The 20046-nt window shown below is 34.1% G+C and overlaps 1 protein-coding gene across 8 annotated transcripts in view; it reads left to right on the top strand.

Moving 5' to 3' along the window:
• The window catches only part of DCAF6 (DDB1 and CUL4 associated factor 6), a 141763-nt gene that overhangs the window by 17889 nt on the left and 103828 nt on the right, over positions 1-20046 (top strand). For 6 of the 8 annotated variants that reach the window (XM_058540133.1, XM_058540127.1, XM_058540129.1 and 3 more), the window contains exons 3-4: positions 7368-7460; positions 15907-16092. In XM_058540133.1, the coding sequence (XP_058396116.1) occupies positions 7368-7460; positions 15907-16092 (279 nt within the window). Of the gene's footprint in view, positions 1-6892; positions 6968-7367; positions 7461-13392; positions 13503-15906; positions 16093-20046 lie in introns of those variants that run through there. The other 2 variants (XM_058540131.1, XM_058540132.1) reach the window with 2 other exon arrangements.

Raw genomic sequence — 20046 nt, 5'->3', positions numbered from 1 at the left:
TAAACTTTTCTTACAAGCTTAAACATGTTTTCTGCTTTCACACTATTTTTTGAAACATTTTGTTCTTATTTCTATTTTGCATTTAATTTTTAAAATAGTAATACCTTCTCATGGTACAAAAATAAATTATATAAAAAAATGTACATTGAGAAATATGGCTCCTGCTCCTGTTCCTGTCTACCCTATTCCTTTCTGCTCCCTTATACACGTAACCCACTTGTTTTAGTTGCTTGAGTCTCCTTCTATTCTATTTTTTCCTTCTTTTTGGAAATATAGTTCACGTATAACGTTGTGTAAGTTTAAGGTGTACAATGTGATGATTTGTTACACATATATTGTGAAATATTACCACAATAAGGTCAGTTAACATATCCATCACCTCGTGTAGTTACCACTTTGTTATGGTGGTGGTGGTGGTAACATTTAAGATTTACTGTTTTAGCATCTTTCAAATATATAACACGGTCTTGTTAACTGTAATCACCATGCTGTATGTTAGATCCCCAGAACTTATTCATTGTATAACTGGAAATTTGTACTTTTTGAACAAAGTCTCATTTTCCCTACCCTCCAGCCTCTGACAACCACCAATCTACTCTCTGTTTCTATCAGTTGGGCTTTTTTAGATTCCACATACAAGTGAAATATCACTTGTATGTGTTTGTCATTCTCTATCTGGCCCTCAGGGTTGTTGCGAATGGCAAAATTTCCTTTTTTTTTTTTAGTGACTGAATAATATTCCATTGTGCAGATATATATATATGCGCACACACACCACATTTTATTTATTCACTTGTCCGTTAGTGGATACTTAGGTTCTTTCCTTGTCTTGGCTATTGTGAATAATGATGCAGTGAACATGGGGGTACAGGTATCTCTTCAAGATAGTGATTTCATTTCTTTCAGATATATACCCAGAAGTAGGATTGCTGGATCATATGGTGGTTCTATTTTTAATTTTCTGAAGAACCTCCATACTGTTTTCCATAGTGGCTGCACCAATCTACATTCCCATCAACAGGGCATAAGGGTTCCTCCGTATCCCACCAGCACTTATCTCTTATCTTTTTGATAATAGCCATTTTAATAGGTGTGAGGTGATATTCCATTGTGGTTTTGATTTGCATTTCCCTGGTTAGTGATGGTGAGCACCTTTTCATGTACTTTTTGGCCATTTGTATATCTTCTTTGTAAAGATGTCTATTCAGATCCTTTACCCATTTTTTAATTGGATTATTTGTTTTTTTTGCTATTGAGTTGTATGAGTTCCTTATGTATTTTGGATATTAACTCCTTATCAAATATATGGTTTGCATATATTTTCTCCCATTCTGTAGTTAGCCTCTTCATTTTGGTTGTTTGTTTCTGAACATTGGTTGTTTCTGTTGTTGTACAGAAGCTTTTGAGTTTGATGTAGTCCTGCTTGTTGATTTTTGCTTTTGTTGCTTATGCTTTTGGTGTCATTTCCACAAAGTCATTGCGAAGATCAAGGTCAAGGAGCTTTTCACTAGGTTTTCTTCTGGGAGTTTTATGGTTTCAGGCCTTATGTTTAAGTCCTTATTCCATTTCGAGTTCATTTTATTTCTTTTGCGTGTAAACATTCAGTTTTTCCAACACCATTTATTGAAGAGATTATCCTTTCCCCATTGAGTATTCTTGGCTCTTTTGTTGCAAATTAATTGACCTGCATGGGTTATTTTCTGGACTCTATTCTGTTCCGTTGATCTATATATCTGTTTCTATGCCGGTACCATACTGTTTTGATTGCCACAGTTTTGTAATATAATTTGAAATCAGGAAGTATGTTGCCTCCAGCTTTATTTTTCTTTCTCGAGATTGCTTTGGCTATTTGGGATCTTTTGTGGTTCCATACAAATTTTAGGATTGTTTTTTCTATTTCAGTGAAAAATGCCATTGGAATTTTGGTAAAGATTGCCTTGAATCTGTAGATGGTTTTGGGTAATATGGATATTTTAATAATATTAACTCTTCTCATACATGGATATGGGACATCTTTCCATCTATTTGCGTCTTCTTCAGTGTCTTTTTATCACTGTTGTATAGATTTCAGTGTATAGATCTTTCACCTCCTTGGTTAAATTTACTTCACCTCCTTGGTTAAATTTATTCCTAAGTATTTTACTGTTTTTGATGCTATTATAAATGGGATTGTTTATTTCTTTTTCAGAAAGTTTGTTAGTGTATAGAAATGCAACTGATTTTTGTGTGTTGATTTTATATCTTGAAACTACTGAATTTGTTTTATTAGTGCTAACGGTTTTTTGGTGGAGTCTTCAGGATTTTCTGTATATAAGATCATGTCAACTGCAAACGGAGACAATTTTACTTCTTCATTTCCAATTAGGTTGCCTTTTATTTCTTTTCTTTGCCTAAATGTTCTGGCTAGGACTTCCAGTACCGTGTTGAATTAAAGTAACGCGAGTGGGCATCCTTGTCTTCTTCCTAATCTTAGAGGAAAAGCTTTCAGCCTTCACTGTTGAGTATGATGTTAGCTGTGGGCTTGTCATATATGGCCTTTATTATGTTGAGGTATGTTCCTTCTATACCTAATTTGTTGAGAATCTTTATCATGAAGGATGTTGAATTTTGTCAAATGCTTTTTCTACCTCTATTGAGATGATCATATGACTTTTATTTTTCATTCCATTAATGTGGTTTGTCACTTATTTTTTTTTTGAGGAAGATCAGCCCTGAGCTTACATCCGTGCTAATCCTCCTCGTTTTTTTTTTTTTTTTTTGCTGAGGAAGACCGGCTCTGAGCTAACATCTATTGCCAATCCTCCTCTTTTATTTTTTTCCCCAAAGCCCCAGTAGATAGTTGTATGTCATAGTTGTACATTCTTCTAGTTGCTGTATGTGGGACGTGGCCTCAGCATGGCCGGAGAAGCGGTGCATCGGTGCGCGCCCGGGATCCGAACCCGGGCCGCCAGTACCGGAGCGCACGCACTTAACTGCTAAGCCACAGGGCTGGCCCTCACATTTTTTGATTTGTGTATATTGAACCATGTCTGCATCCCAGGGGTAAATCCCACTTGATTATGGGGTATGATCCTTTTAATGTGCTGTTGAATGCGATTTGCTAGTAGTTTGTTTAGAATTTCTGTATCTATATTCATCAGGAATATTGGCCTGTAGTTTTCTTTTCTTGTAGTATCCTTATCTGGCTTTGGTGTCAGGGTAATGCTTACCTCAGAAAATGAGTTTGGGAGTGTTCCCTCCACTTCAGTTTTTTGGAAGAGTTTGAGAAGGATTGGCATTAATTCTTCTGTGTGTTTGGTAAACTTTAAAACCTGTGAAGCCATGTGGTCCTAGGCTTTTTTTTCGTTGGGAGGTTTTTGATTACTGATTCAATTTCCATACTCATTATTGGTTTATTCAGATTTTCTAATTTTTCATGGTTCAGTCTTGGTAGGTTGTATGTTTCTAAGAATTTATTCATTTCTTATAGGTTGTCTAATTTGTTGGCGTATAATTGCTTATAGTAGTCTCTCTCATGATCCTTTGTATTTCTGTGGTATCAGTTGTAATGTCTTCTCTTTCATTTACAATTTTATTTTTTTGAGTCTTCTCTTTTTTTTTTTTGGTTAATCTAGCTGACGATTTGTCAATTTTATCTTTTCAACAAACCAACTCTCAGTTTCCTTGACCTTATCTATTGTTTTCTAGTCTCTATTTCATTTATTTTTGCTTTGATCTTTGTTATCTCCTTCCTTCTGCTAATTTTGTGCTCAGTTTGTTTTTCTTTTCCTAGTTCCTTGATGTGTAAAGTTGGGTTATTTATTGAGATCTTTCCTTTTTCTTAATGTAGGTGTTTATTGCTGTAAACTTGCCACTTAGAACTGCTTTTGCTGCATCCCATATGTTTTGTTTCCATTTTTGCTTGTCTCAAGATATTTTTTGATTTCTTCTTTGACCCATTGATTGTCCAGAATTGTGTTATTTAATTTCCACGTGTTGGTGAAATTTCCAGTTTTCCTCCTGTTATTGATTTCTAGTTTCATACCATGGTGGTCAGAAAAGATATTTGGTATGATTTAATTCTTTTAAAACTTGCTAGTACTTGTTTTGTGGTCTAACATGATTTATCTTGGCAAATGTTTTGTGTGCATTTGAGAAGAACGTCTGTTTTGTTGCTGTTGGATGGAATGTTCTATATGTGTCTCTTAGATCCATATGATCTAAAGTGTAGTTCAAGTCTAATGTTTCATTGTTGATTTTCTGTGTGGTTTATCCATGGTTGAAAGTGGAATACTGAAGTTTGCTACTATTGTATTGTTGTCTGTTTCTCCCTTCAGATCTGATATGGTCATTCTTTTTAATTTTATACATTCTAATAAATATCTAGTGATATCACATTATGGTTTTAATTCCCTGTCATATCTATTTTTACATATTCATCTGTATCCCACAAACTTCCTAAACTCACTTACTAGTTCCAGTACTTTTTTTTTTTTTAATTCTATAGGACATGCTACAAAAACAATCATGTCCTATGAGAATAAAGATAGTTTTACTTCTTTTCCTGTCTGTACTCCTTTTATTTATTTTTTCTTGCCTTATTGCACTGTCTTGTACTCTAGTACACTTGAATACAAGTGGTGAGAGCAGACGTCCTTGTTTTGTTCTGGTCTTAGAGAGAAAGCATCTAGTCCTTCATTATTAAGTATGATGGTAGCTGTGGGTTTTTCATAGGTGCTCATTAGCAGACTGAAAAAGTTTCTACTTTGCTGAGAGCTGTTATTAGAAATTGTTGCTGGATTTTGTCAGATGTCTTTTCTGCATTTATTGCAATGATCATATGGTTTTTATTTTTTAGTTTAATATCATGAATTACATTGATTAATATTTGAGTGTTAAAGCATTCTTGTATTCCAGAGATAAATCCCATTTGGTTATAATGTATTATCTATTTTTCTATATTATATTGTTCAATTTGCTAAAATTTTGTTTTAGAAGTTTTCCGTATACATTAAGGATATTGGTCCGTAGTTTTCTTGTACCAATGAGTTGGAAAGTATATTGTCCTCTTTAATTTTCTGAAAGACTTGGTACAAAATTGTTGTTATTTATCTTTTTAAATGTTTAGCAGAATTCACCAGTGAAGCCATCTGGGCCTGGAGTTTTCTTTGTGAAAAATTGTAACTACAGTACCTTAATAAAAACTGTCTTGAGTGAATTTTGTTTACTATGTGTGTTTCAAGGATTTTCTCAGTTTTATCCAAATTGTTGAATTTATTGACATAAAGTTGTCCATAATGCTCCTTTTTATGTTTAGATATTTGTAGAATGTATAGTTAGTGATATGACCTTTCTCATTCCTGATATTGGTAATATGTCCCCCTGCCTCCTTTTTTTCTTGATTAGTTCTGGCTTGAGGCTCATTAATTTTATTTGTCTTCTCAAAGAACCAACTTCTGGTTTCATTAATTTTCTCTGTTTTTTGTTTTCTGTTTCATTGATTTCTGCTCTGATATACGTTATTTCCAGTCTTCTGCTGACTTTGGGTTTCGTTTGCTGTTCTTTTTATAGTTTTTTGAGTGGAAGCTGAGGTCATTGATATGAGATCTTTATCTTTTCTAATATAGGTGTTTTGGTGCTATAAATTTCCTTCTAAGTACTGCATTAGCTGCAACCCATATATTGAGATATGTTATATTTTTATTTTCATTCAATTCAAAATGCTTTCTAATTTATTTTGAAATTTCTTCTTTTTACCATCTGTTGTTTCATATTTTCCAAACATTTCTTTGGGTTAATGATTTCTAATTTAATTCCATTTTGGTCGGAGATCATACTTTGTATGACTTGAAGTCTTTTAGATATATTGAGATTTGTTTTATGGCCCATAAATAAATATTTTCTATACTGGTAAATATTTCTTGTGTACTTAAAAGTAATGTGTATTCTGCTGTTGTTTAGTTATTTCAGATGTGATAGTAAATCTGGTCCATGTTATTCCATCTTGACTGAAAGTCGAAGTCTAATTCTTTTTCTTTTTAATTTAGATGTAGTTCACATAACCATAAAATTCACCCATTTTAAGTGTGTAATTCAGTGTTTTTTTTAGTATGTTTATAAAGTTGTAAAGTTATCACCACTATCTAATTCCAGCATACTTCTGCTGTCTGAAAAAAATGGTCCATACCAATTATCATTCACTCCCATTCCCCCTCCACCTAGCTATTGGCAAGCACTAATCTACTTACTGTCTCTGTATAGATTTGCCTATTCTGGACATTTCATATAAATGGAATCATACACTGTGTGGCTTTTTATGTCTGACTTCTTTCACTTAGCGTAATGTTTTCCAGGTTCATTCATGTTGCAGCATGTATCATTATTTCATTTTATGGCTGAATAATATTTGATTGTACGGATGTTTTGTTATGAGGAAATGGGCAGTCACGTTTTGTTATCTATTCATTACTTGATAAATGTTTGAGTTGTTTTCCCTTTTCGCTATTATGAATAATGCAGCTATGGACTTTTTTGTACAATTTTTGTGTGTCATATGTTTTCAGTTCTCTTGGGTATATACTTTGTTGTGGAATTGCTGGGTCATAGGATAACTGTTTCAGTTTTTGAGGTGCTGCCAAACTGTTTTCCAAATAACTGCACTATTTTGCATTCCTACCAGCACTATATAAAGGTTCTAATTTCTTGACATCCGTACTAACTCTTGTTATTTTCCAGGTTTTTTTGTATGTCTGTTTAAATTGTTATAGCCATCCTAATTGGTGTGAATTAGTAATTCATTGTGGTTTTAGTTTTCATGAAGATTTACACCTATGTTTCCTTCTAAGAGTTTTACAGTTTTGGCTCTTACATTTAGATCTTATTCTTTTGTCTTATATATCCAGTTGTCCTAGCACCATTTATTGAAAAGACTATTCTTTCCCCATTGAATGATGTTGGACCCCTTGTCAAAAATTACTTGACCATAAATGTAAGGGTTTATTTCTGGACTGTCAGTTACATTCCATTGGTTTATATGTCTGTGATCATAACAGTACCACACAACCTTGATTACTGCAGCTCTGTAGTAAGTTTTTCTAATTCCTTTTTAGGTGACCTGGTTTTATGTCTCTGGTTATAAAATGAATTAATTAAAATAAATTTAAACAATACAACTTAAGAAAGACTCAGACGTTTCATTGTGAATTTACAGAGCATTGTGTTTACTACATAGCAGTCAGTATGTATTTTCAATAAGTAAATTGGTAAATACTCTTTACTGTAGACATAACCTCTTTAGTGATGTAAATTTTGAACCATCAATTAAGTGAAAGATGAGATACTTGTTTTTATGTCCAGTTTGCTTAAATTTCTTTTTTGCTTTCTTTTAGGTTAATACAATCTGTTGGAATGAGACTGGAGAATATATTTTATCTGGCTCAGATGACACCAAGTTAGTAATTAGTAATCCTTACAGCAGAAAGGTAAAGTGGTTAAAAATATATATATAATTTAATGAGAGAAAAAAAATCAAGAAGTTGAAAATCAAGAAATTGTAAATAATCGTGGAATGGACATTTGTAACAGGATATCCTTGTTACTTTGCTAAAGTTTGTTATATAATTCGACAGTTATTACGTGCAGGTCTTTAGTTGCCTTAGGAGAACGTTAGATTTCATTTGGCCTTTTGACTCTAGAAAATTTAAATATGCTTCATTTTATCCATGTCGATAAAATTGCGAAAAGTGGCATTATCTTAACCGTTCTTTGCGGGGGAAAAAGACAATGTGATTTTTTTTCTTCTGTGCTCACAGAATCTAATCTTCGGCCATTAAGCAACTGGATTTTATCACTTTACAGGCAGTGGCTGGGTTCTAGTGAAATTCTTCATGACATCCAGTTCAGTAAACGGGAATATCATATTGAGTTTTAATTAGAATTATATTCTGGTTTTTTCTTTTTTTTGCTGAGGAAGATTCACCCTGAGCTCACATCTGTGCCAATCTTCCTCTATTTTTTTTAGTATATGGGCCACCAGCACGGCATGGCCACTAACAGAGCAGTGTAGGTCCGTGCCCGGGAAGTGAACCCATGCCACTGAAGCGGAGCGTTCTGAACATAACCACTAGGCCACTGGGGCTTGCCCTATGTTCTGATTTTTGTTGGCTGTTTTCTGACTTTATATATAGTCATGCACTGTATAATGACATTTTGGTCAACAACAGACTGCATATACAATGGTAGTCCCATTAGATTAATACCATATAGCCTAGGCGTATAGTAGGCTATACTGTCTAGGTTTGTGTAATTACACTCTATGATGTTTGCACAGTGACAAAATCACCTAACGACGCATTTTGCAGAATATATCCTTGTTCTTAAGTGACGCATGACTCTATAGAGGACGTATACAACTATTTTTATATCAGTGAGAACATGCTAGATTGGCAGACCAAAGTCTAATTTAATAGTAGCAATCTTAACAGAATCAGTTGTTCATGTATTTCTTATTTTTCCACATTTAAACAGTTAAGATATTTAAATGAATGTTTGTGGTCCTTCAGCCTTAAAAAGAGGTTCATGTTGAGACTGTCCTTGATTAAAAGACAGGTCATAATTTTATTTCAGAGATAGCTTTACTTAATTGTGCTGACTTAGCAGAGGGAAACTTGATGTTTTCGAATCCTACTTGTTTTAGGTCTGTAATTACTAGGACAATCTTTTTCTTACAATAGAGAAAATTTCCTGGAATAATGTATATGTGGAACGCTTTCTGATTATCATTATCAGAATTATAACACTTACGGTAGTATACAAAGCACTCATACCAATGAAATAGTTTGTTTGCTTTTGAAAAGATGCAGAGCTTCACTTTTTTTTTCTTTTTAATCGTGGTAAAATACACATAACATAAAATTAACTATCTTAACCATTTTTAAGAGTTCAGTTCAGTGACATTAAGTGCATTCACATTGTTGTGATATCATTACCACCATCCAGCCACAGAACTGTTTTCATCTTGCAAAACTGAACCCTATACCCCTTAAACAATAACTCCTCATTCTTCCTTTCTCCCAGCCCCTGACAACCACCATTCTGCTGTCTGTCTCTATGGATTTGACTACTCTAGGTACCTCATATGAGTGTTTATACAGTATTTGTCCTTTTATGACTGGCTTATTTCACTTAGCATAATGTCCTTAAGGTTCATCCATGGTGCAGCATGTGTTAAGATTTCCCTTTTTAAGGCTGAATAATATTCCATTGTATGTATATACCACATTTTGTTTGTTTATTCATCTATCAATGGACACTTGGGTTACTTCTGCCTTTTGGCTATTGTGAATAATACTGCTATGAACATAGGTGTACAAATACCTCTAGAAGTCCCTGCTTTCAATTATTTTGTGACTATACCCAATGGAATAATTTTTAAAAGGTCCTATTTCTCCTTTATTTGCTTATTTTTAAAATTGACAATCACGTTTCCCAGTAGAATATGTGTATTTGAAAAGTGATTACTTTTCCTCATTTCCAGTTTGAGACATGATTAATCAGATAATACTTTTAAAGATTTTAAGTATAACAAGACTTTATCTTTTTCACATAGTGCTTTTAATAGATCCAAATTTGCTATCATATAGGAATATTTTTTTATTTTAAAACACTGATGATTCATTACATAGGAAGATGAAGTTTTTGATCCTGAGTCAAATATTACCTTTTCTTATTTGACTGATTTTTAAATCCTGTGAGTTCATGGGAAGATTAATATATTGCAAATAAAAGTTTTGAAACCCTTTTTTTTTTTACAGATTTAAGAGAGTGGAGGTGTTTGTTATTAATGGTATCATATCTTAATTATATATATCATAGTTCTCAAGTATATAAAAAAGAGAAGTTTCTTTTTCCAAAAATTATGGGCTAGTTTATTTGGACCAATCCTCCCACAGCTAAAAAATACTTGATTTAAATACTTGAAAAATTGTCCTAAAAGTAACAAATAACTGCCTTGATAGTAAGGAATTATCAATCCAAAATGGAAGGGAGAAGGTGAATCCAGAGAAGAGAGCATGGAAACTACTTTTGCCCTGAAGATATTTGTCAGTCCAAGCATATATAAACTTTAGTTTTGATGGCTTTGAAGGCCATGGTTGGCAGAAACAAAGCTCAGGACCCATATCAGGTGTGGATTCCAATAAGAGGTTTTCCACCGTATGCTGGGACCCCCAAAGGGCCACCTCCTCAATGTATTGATGAAACAGAATCAAGTTAGTGCTCGGGTAGCCATGTGACATCTTCTGTAAAAGAAATCCTGAGTGTATAGTGTATGCAAAATTTTTCTTGATTTGGCCTCAGCCAGTTACTTATAGTTTTCAGAACACAAAATGTTGTTTCTTTACTCTCTGTTTTGGCTTGTCCTCTTATCTCTTCGTATGACGTTCTCCTGCTTTCCCGTGCATCTCCTACCTCCTTGGCAAATTTAAATTCATCCTTTAAGTCTCAGCTCTTATTTGTGATGTATCTTTAGCTTCCCTAGGCAAATGTAGGCACTCATTACTCTATGTTCTCATTGTACTTTGTGGATAACTCGATTATTATATTGTATTATATTTGTTTGCATGTTGCTCATCATTAGACTATAATTTCTTTGGGACAGTGACACTTTCTTTTTCCTTTTTGTTTCCTCAACACTTTATAAATTACCTGTCATGAAGTAGGTGCCCTATAAACAGTAAAAGAAAGGCAAAGAATTTCTATATTCAGTGCCTTAGATGGGTATGGGTCAGGTTTGGAGAGGGATGATTTTTACCAGGACATTGAAAAACCAGTATCTTCTGTCTGGATACTCTTGGACCAAGCTCAGTTTTGGAAGGGTTATATATGACATGATGATGGAGGAAAGAGAAAACTGCTTGGCCGGCTAGATTACCCAAAGTAACCTGATGATTAGCAAAGTGATAGGTGTTAGAGCTAGTTCACCTTCCCGTTTATTAGTAATTGCAGTTATCAATATCATTTTCATCTCAGATTAAGTTACTCTGCCAACTTTTACCTCTCTAGGGCACTATTCTTAGATGTTTTCTGAATAAGTATTATAATATAGTGATGCAGGGAAAGCACGAATAAGAAAATAAATCCACCTATCAAAAACTGGAACTGTTTGCAAGTGCACATGATTTTTTTTATCAACCTTATTGCTCTTTACCTCTAGTAGCATGCATGCTTGTATTGGTTATATAGATTCATTTTCAACAATTAAAAACAAATTCCAACCTTTGTTGAAATTACTAACTGTATACACATGAGTATTTGTTCTTCCAACAATTATCTATTAATAAATTAGGGAGAGAGTGGTACAAAATGAAGTTAGCATGGTAGGCAGGGGTCAGGTAGGCTATAATAAGGAGTTAACATTTTAGTGTGATTGAAATAGACAGTCACTGGAGTGTTTTAAACATGCAAGTGATATGATTTGCGTTTTTTTTTTTTTTTTTTTTGTGAGGGAGATCAGCCCTGAGCTAATATCCGTGCTAATCCTCCTCTTTATTTTTGCTGAGGAAGACTGGCTCTGAGCTAACATCTATTGCCAATCCTACTCCTTTTTTTCCCCAAAGCCCCGCAGTAGATAGTTGTACGTCATAGTTGCACATCCTTCTAGTTGCTGTATGTGGGACGTGGCCTCAGCATGGCCGGAGAAGCAGTGCGTCGGTGTGCGCCTGGGATCCGAACCCGGGCCACCAGTAGCGGAGTGCGCGCACTTAACCGCTAAGCCACGGGGCCGGCCCCTGATTTGCGTTTTTAAAAGATAGCTCAGGCTGCTGTTCAGAGAATAGAGTTTGAGTTACATCAGAAGTAGGAGGCCATTGAAGTAGTCCCGGTGTGAAAGGATGACAGCTTAGACAAAGATAAAGACGTTGAAGGTGGTAAAAAATAATTTGGAATGTATCTTGGACATGGATTTACTGGTGGATTTTTATATAGTGGATGAGGAAAGAGCAAGAAGAATTCCTTAGTTTTTGACTTGATCAACTGTGTGGGTGGATATTGGTTCCACTGAGATGGGGAACACTGGAAGCAGAGAAAGTTTGGAGATGGGCATCTGAAGTCAAGAAATTCATTCAAAAGGAAAGTCTTCAATTTTTTACTCTCTAAATCTTGACTTCTTTAGTAAAGAAATCATTTTCAATTTATTAATGATATGTGATAGGTTCTTGCTTGTGTTTTTGAAGCTGTACATAAACCTGTTAAATGGAGATAAATCACAGATTATTAAGAATAATGTCTGCTGAATGTGACTAACTGAAAGCCAAAGGCCTATCAGACTAAGAAACTAATAGACACACTGTATGTAGTGATTTATATGTAGTTAGCTACTTGATAAACCATGCTAAAACATCTGACAGTTAAAGGCCGTGATACCTATCTTGTTTAAAGGCTTTACATTATTTTCAGTGTTATTTCTTGTACCTTAATCTGCCAGATCTTAGTGTCTTACACTTGGGGAGAGGAATGCAAGATTTTAAAACATTTAACAGACGATATTTATTCTCTACTGGCTTTGGTTGATGTAGGTGCAGAGACTCCCCCCCTTTTTTATTTGACTCTAATTAATCTGTGCATTAAGAAGACTTACAAAGGAGTAGTTTATGGTCCTCAGCAAATAAGGATTTTGGCCATAACCCTGTAACCTAGGTCTTAGATAAAAGGAGGTAACTTACATACTTAAACTGGTCAAGGTAAATATTTGCTAATGTTTATACCAGATTTATGTTGTGATTTGGTGTAGTACTCTCAGCTATGAATTTGGCAGTTAGTGTTATACAGTAAATACTTAAAATCAAACCCAAAATAAAGTTGAAATATATTTTCCCAACTTTGTTTGAAAATTTGAAAAAATAATACAAGTATCCACAAAGAGATTTTTTGTTGTTGTGTTTGGGAGCGGGAGATTGTCCCTGAGCTAACTTCTGTTGTCAGTCTTCCTCTTTTTGCTTGAAGAAGACTGGCCTAAGCTAACATCTGTGCCAATCTTTCCTCTGTTTTTTGTGTGGGTCACCACCACAGCATGGCTCAACGAGTGGTGTAGGTCTGTGCCTGGGATCCGAACCTGCGAACCCAGGCCGCCGATGCAGAGTGCACCGAACTCAACCACTACACCACCAGGCTGGCCCCACACAAATAGATTTTTTTAAAAAAGCATTTGGAGTAAGTTGGAGGCATAGTGCACCTCATTTGTAAATACTTTGGCACATATCTGCCAGGAACAAAAACATTATCCTATGTAACTGTAATGCAACTATTATGCTCAAGATATGTAATATTGAATATACAGTGTTTCTCATTTCTTGCAGAATCCATATTTTCAAATTTACCTACTCACTAAAATTTATGTGTAACTCCAAAATCAGTACTTCCAGTGCTTTCCTTTCCTGGTCATTCATGGGCATGCACATGTGCGGAGTGGCAAAAACTTTAAGTTGCCCAACACATCAACACCCAGGTTCCAGCTGAGATCAAACAAGGTGACATTCTGCCTTCTTATTTCAGCTCTCGTACTGTAAACATACTGTATACTTTTCTTGATATATTTAGTGTCACATTTTTTGCATCTTTGTGCTTTTTGTTGGTGATTTTGCTGTTTAAAGTGGCTCCCAGTTATTGTGGTAAAGTATTATCTAGTGTTTCTATGCACAAGAAGGCTATGATGTGCCTTATGAAGAAAATGTTAGATCAGCTTCACTTAGACATGAGTTACAGTGCTGTTGGCTGTGAGTTCAGTGTTAATGAATGAACAATATATATTAAATGAAATGTCTTTAAACAAAAACACATAAAACAAGGTTATGTATTGATCGGTTGATGAAAATGTTGTGACCACCGGCTCACAGGAACCTAACCCTGTATTTCCCTAGGAGCAGCAATTCAGTACTTGCTAATTCAGTGCTTGTGGTGACTTCAAACAATTACTGTGACTAATGAGAATTGACTGGATGCCATTATCGTATACATGATATCTATAAATATGATTTTGTATATTACCTATATACACGCATAATACATGTACATATATAGTCCATACTCAAAGTGCCCCGTTTGTTTCAGTAATGTTCTTTATCATTGTCATGCCCCTTTCAATCCAGGCTCTAAGCCAACATCACACTTTTCATTTAGTTGTTACATTTTCTTAGTCTCCTTTAGAACAGTTAGTCCAACTTTTTGATCTTTCATGACATCAATATGTTAGTTGTTTTACTGTTGTGTTGACATATCTGGCCAGTTGTTTTATAGAATGTCTCTCAATTTGGATTTGTCTGTTTTTTCATAAGTAGATGAAAATTAAACATTTTTGCTAAGAATTTTCCACAGGTGATATTGTGGTACATGATATTAGTTAGTCTTCTTATTGGTGATAAGTTTGATCTCTCCATTGCCTAGGTACATTTACCCTGTGAAATTAATAAGCTATCTGTGAGGTGGTATGTTGAGGTTGTGTGAATATTCTCTTTCATAACAATCTTTCATACAGTGGTTTTAGTATTAATTGATTCTTGCCTGAATCAGTTGTTATAATGTGGTTACAAAATAGTGATTTTTAATTGTCATTCCTTCTACATTTATAAATTGATGTTATTCTGTAAATAAGAGCATTTCCTTTGTTCCTGCCACCTTTTTGAAAAAACTACTATAGGATTATAGATTTTAATTTTTGTTCAATATATTATAACTTATCACTGATATTCTTTTTGATGCTCACATTGCCCCAGTTTGTTAAGTAGGGCATTTCAAGCCCACGTTGTGTCTGCGTTTTGACATATTCCTGGCTTTTTTGAGCACTTTTTTTTAAGCCCACCAGATATCCCCATTGTGTTAAATTCCCATTGTACATATGTTGTGGGGATGTACCATAATTTCTTCAACCAGTCTCCTGCATTTTGCTATTATAAATAATAACTCAGTAAATGTGCATTTTTTTTTTTGTATTGTTGGAAGTGTATTTTCAAGGTAAATTCCTAGAAATAGACTTGTCTGGTCAAAAAGCAAACTCATTTTGTGAGGTATTGCTAAATTCCTCTCCATTGATCTTGTACCATTGAGCACTACCACCAGAAATGTTGAAGAGCCTGCTTCCCTATAGGCTTCCTTATATGGTGTGTTGTCAAGCTTTTGAATTTTTACTAGTCTGATAAGTGAGAATTAGTATTTCAGTCTAGTTTCCATTTGCATTTCTCTTATGAATAAAGTTGGATGTTTTTTCACATTTTTAGGGCCATTTGTATGTCTGTTTGTGTTCTATCCAGATCTTTTGCCCAATGAAAAAAAATCAGGTTTTGTCAGGTTTTTTTCCTCTTAACTTTTAAGCACTATTGGGGCAATTGGTCGTTTATCTGCAAAATATGTTGCAAATACTAAAATATTTATCTTAAACTTTATTTCTGTCACAGAAATTCTGGTCTTTTAAATATAATTAAGGAATTGGATGTTGAGACTTCTGTTGTATCCTCATCTGAACCATTTCTTTACTTTGATATTATGATTCATTTAAATTTACTTTATTTCTTCACCTTGAAATGAAATAACTTAAAATAATCATCTAGTAAACAGTTTCAAAAGTCAATCAAGATAGTCCTTTCTTATTTACTGAGATTTTATGAATGAGTCAGATACACCAAATAGGTAGAAATATGCATATTTGATTTTCATGGCACTATTCCTATTGATGATGCTCAATCTTCACATCTCAGAGGGGGAAAAAAGGGAAATATGTGAGATTCTGGTATCTTTTTTTCCTAATTATAATAGTTTGTAATCAAATGATAATTTTTCACTGAGATGAGGATGTTAATGAGAATTTATTCCTGGCTATAGTTATGTTTTCTTTCTAGGAAATAATAGATTACCAAGAACTACTTTTTCTGTGTGTTTTAGGTTTTGACAACAATTCGTTCAGGGCACCGAGCAAATATATTTAGTGCAAAGTTCCTACCATGCACAAATGATAAGCAGATTATATCCTGCTCTGGAGATGGAGTAATATTTTATACCAATGTTGAGCAAGATGCAGAAACCAATAGACAATGCCAATTTACGTGCCATTATGGAACTACCTATGAGGTACAGTATTATTATAATTATATATACGACATATATGTGTGTATGTTTTTGTGTGTATGTATGTGTAGATGTGTGTATGTACATATGTGTATATTTGTGTGCATATGTACACATTTATGCATATGTAGTCAACTTATTGACAGAATATCTAGATTTCAGTAAAATATTTGAGAAATGTATCTTGATAAGCTTGTGAATAAAGTTAAGAAGATGTGAGTTTGTAATTGCTTGAGCAACCGTGCTCTAAGTAAACGGTTGTCAGCCTTTAAAGATGCTTCTGTTGTTGTGCTACATGGGCTTTAACCTCTTAAACACTTTATCACTGTCTTGCGTAAAGTCATTGCTGGCATGCTTATCAAATGTTCACATGTCAGGAGGAGCACCAGTACACTAGACAGAAGAATCAGATTCCTAAAGGATATTAATAAGCTCAATCCCTGAACTAAATTAAATGAAGTGAAATGAATTTGACTCAATCATACTGCTTTACTTGGTTCAGAAAAATTGCTTACTCTTCAGAATGTTCTTTTAAAATCTTTTCATGTCATTTCTCTGTATCAGATCATTTGTTGGTTTCCCATTATTTGTGTTAACCTGGTATATCTTTTTCCATCATTTGAATTTCAGTTCTTCTGTATCCTCATGTTTTGGTGTGTATTTATATAAAAATAGTATTATATAGCTGGATTTTATTTTCTTATCCATTCTTATGATTTTGGCTTTTAACTGGAGATTTTAATCGAATTATATTTATTGTGAGTACTGATATATTTGGATTTATTTATATATCTTCTTACATGTTTTCTATTTTTTTAAAAAAATTTTCCTATATTAATTCTTTCCTCCTCATTTTGCCTTCATTTTGAATTGCTTGAGGGTTTTGTCCATTTTGTTTCTGCTACTCGATTGGAAGATAGACATGCATGTTTTACAAGAATAATTAACAAAGTATACCGTCAATAAATACCTCTGTTCTTCTTCTGAATCAAACACCTTAGAACATTATAATCTCTTCATCCCTTGTCCAATTTTATATGCTTGTATAGTTCAGAATTTAGTTATATCGTATTTTTCCCTCATGAATTAAATATTATTGTTGTTTCATTAGTGAGTATTTGTTTAGATTTACCTACATATTTACCAATACTTTTGGCTCTTCCATCCCAGGATTTCCATGTAGGGTCATTTTTTACCTAAAATACATCCTTTACCAATTCCTTTAGTGAGAGTTTTTTGATAGAAAACAATTTTACTTTTCTACTTTCCTTTTCTTTCCTTCTCTTTTTATGCTTTTCTGCAAAATGTCTTTTATTATTATTTTTTTTTTTGGTAAGGAAGATTAGCCCTGAGCTAACATCTGCTGTCAATCCTCCTCTTTTTGCTGAGGAAAATTGGCCCTGGGGTAACATCCGTGCCCATCTTCCTCCGCTTTATATGTGGGACGCCTGCCACAGCATGGCTTGATAAGTGGTGTATAAGTCCATGCCTGGGATCTGAACCTGTGAGCCCCGGGCTGCTGAAGCCGAGCGCAAGAGCTTAACCGCTATGCCACTGGGCTGGCCCCACGGAAAATGTCTTTTTTATGCCAGTTCTTCAAAGGTAGTTTTGCTGAATATAGACTTCTAGTTTGATAGTTATTCTATTTCAGGTGCTATTCCACTGTATTCTGGCTTCCATTGTTGAAGTTGAGAAGTCAGTCTCAGTCGTAAGTCTAATTGTGGTTCCTTTATAGTTAATCTGTATCTTTTCCTTGACTGCTTTTAATTCTATTTTTCTTTTTACTTTTTTTGTTTTTTTCATTAATTTCACAACATTGTATCTAGGTGTGGGTTTGCTTTTTATTTTTCACACTTGGGATTTATTGATATTCTTGTCTGAGAAATTGGCATCTTGAAAAATGTGGGAAATTTGCAGTCAGTAGGTCTTTGGTTATTCTTTAGCATTCTCTCCATTTCTTTCTTCTGAAATTCTGATTAGATGTATGTTAGACCTTCTGATTCCATCCGCCATTAAACTTTTTTTTTTAATTCGATTACAAAACACATAGGAAAAGTACATAAATCCTAAGTAAATTATCACAAAGGGGAACTATTCATGTAACAACCACCTACATCAAGAAATATAGAGTAGTAAGTATCCCAGAAGCCAGCTCATCCTGACTTCTAACACCCTAAGTTTTTCTGTTACCCTAGTTTCTCTGTTTTTGAACTTTATATAAATGGAGTCATACTATATGGTCTTTTGTTGGTTTGTTTGTTGTATTTGACTTCTTTGGCTGAACAAAATTCTTATCTTACATTTTTATCTTATGGTTCATCCATGTTGGATGCAAGGATAATTTGTCCATTTTCATTGCAGGATAGTATTCTGTTGTATGAATATACTACAATTGATTGATCTTTTTTACTGTTGATGAAAATTTAAAGTTTGATTTCCAGTTTGGAGAACATTCCTTTACATGTGTTTGTGTACATAAATGCTTGCACTTCATTGGGTATATACTTAGAAGTAAAATTGCGTGATCGTAGGATATGTATTTGTTTATTTTAGAGATAGTGCCAGATAGTTTCCCAAAGTGATTATAACAATTTACATTCCCACCAGTAGCATATGAGAGTTCCTATTGCTCCTCAAGTTTGCCAACAATTGGTGTTGTTAATCTCTGATTTTGGCAGGTTATATAGTGTCATCTTATTATGGTTTCAGATGCTTTTCCTTGTTGATACTACTGAGGTTGAGCATCTCTCCATATGTTTATTGGTTATTTGGATATACTCTTTTGTCAAGTGCCTATTAAATTTCTTTTCTAATTTTTCTATGGGGTTGTCTATCTTATTTCTTATTATTATTGATTTTTGTGTGTGTGTGTGTGAGAAAGATCAGCCCTGAGCTAACATCCATGCCAATCCTCCTCTTTTTGCTGAGGAAGACCAGTCCTGAGCTAATATCTATTGCCAATTCTCCTCTTTTTTCCCCTTTTGCTCCCAAAAGCCCCAGCAGATAGTTGTATGTCATAGTTGCACATCTCTCTAGTTGCTGTATGCACCAACAAGTGCATCGGTGCGTGCCCGGGATCGGAACCCCGGGCCGCCAGCGGCGAAGCGTGCGCACTTAACCTCTAAGCCATGGAGCCAGCCTCTTATTATTGATTTATAGGAGTTTCTTATATCTTCTGCATAAGATCTTCTGTATAATATATATTTTTCTACTCTGTGGTTGTATTTTCACTCTCCTAATGGTGTCTTTTGATGAGCAAAATTTCTTAATGTTGTCTAATATGTTGGTCTTTTCCTTTATTGTTAGTGCTTTCTGCATCCTGGTGAAAAAAATCTTTTCCTTTCTCAAGGTTGTGAAGGCATTCTCCTATTTTCTCTTTTAGAAAATTTATTGTTTTATCTTTTACATTTAGATCTTATAACTCACCTGGATTTGATTTTTGTGATAATATGAAGTAGGAGTAAACTTTGCATTTTTAATATGGTTTTTTTGTGTGTTAACATAATATATTTCTTGGAAAATTAAGTCAGAATCCCAAACAGCATGCAAGCGAAGAGGTATTCTATATGAGGACATTTTAATAGTATATACCCATTTGCCAAAGGTGTTTTTTGATGAATGCATGTACACTGTAATTGGAATAGAATTTCTTTTCAAAACTGAAACTATATCCATTGAACAACTTTCCTAGTCCCCCTTTCCCCAGCCTGTGACAACCACCATTCACCACTCTACAAAAAGAGTGATTATTTTAAATATCTCATATAAGTAGAAGCATGCAGTGTTTGTCTTTTTGTGACTAGCTTATTTTAGTTAGCATAATGTCCTCAAGGTTCATCCATGTTGTAGCATATGACAGGATTTCCTTCTTTTTATGGCTTAATACTATTTCATTGTCTGTATGTACCATATTTTCTTTTTTTTTTTTATAATTTTATTTATTCATTTATTTTTTTC

The sequence above is a fragment of the Diceros bicornis genome, chromosome 4 (assembly GCF_020826845.1).
Source record: "Diceros bicornis minor isolate mBicDic1 chromosome 4, mDicBic1.mat.cur, whole genome shotgun sequence".
NCBI classification, from domain to species: Eukaryota; Metazoa; Chordata; class Mammalia; order Perissodactyla; family Rhinocerotidae; genus Diceros; species Diceros bicornis.
This window is presented reverse-complemented; position numbering and strand designations above follow the sequence as displayed.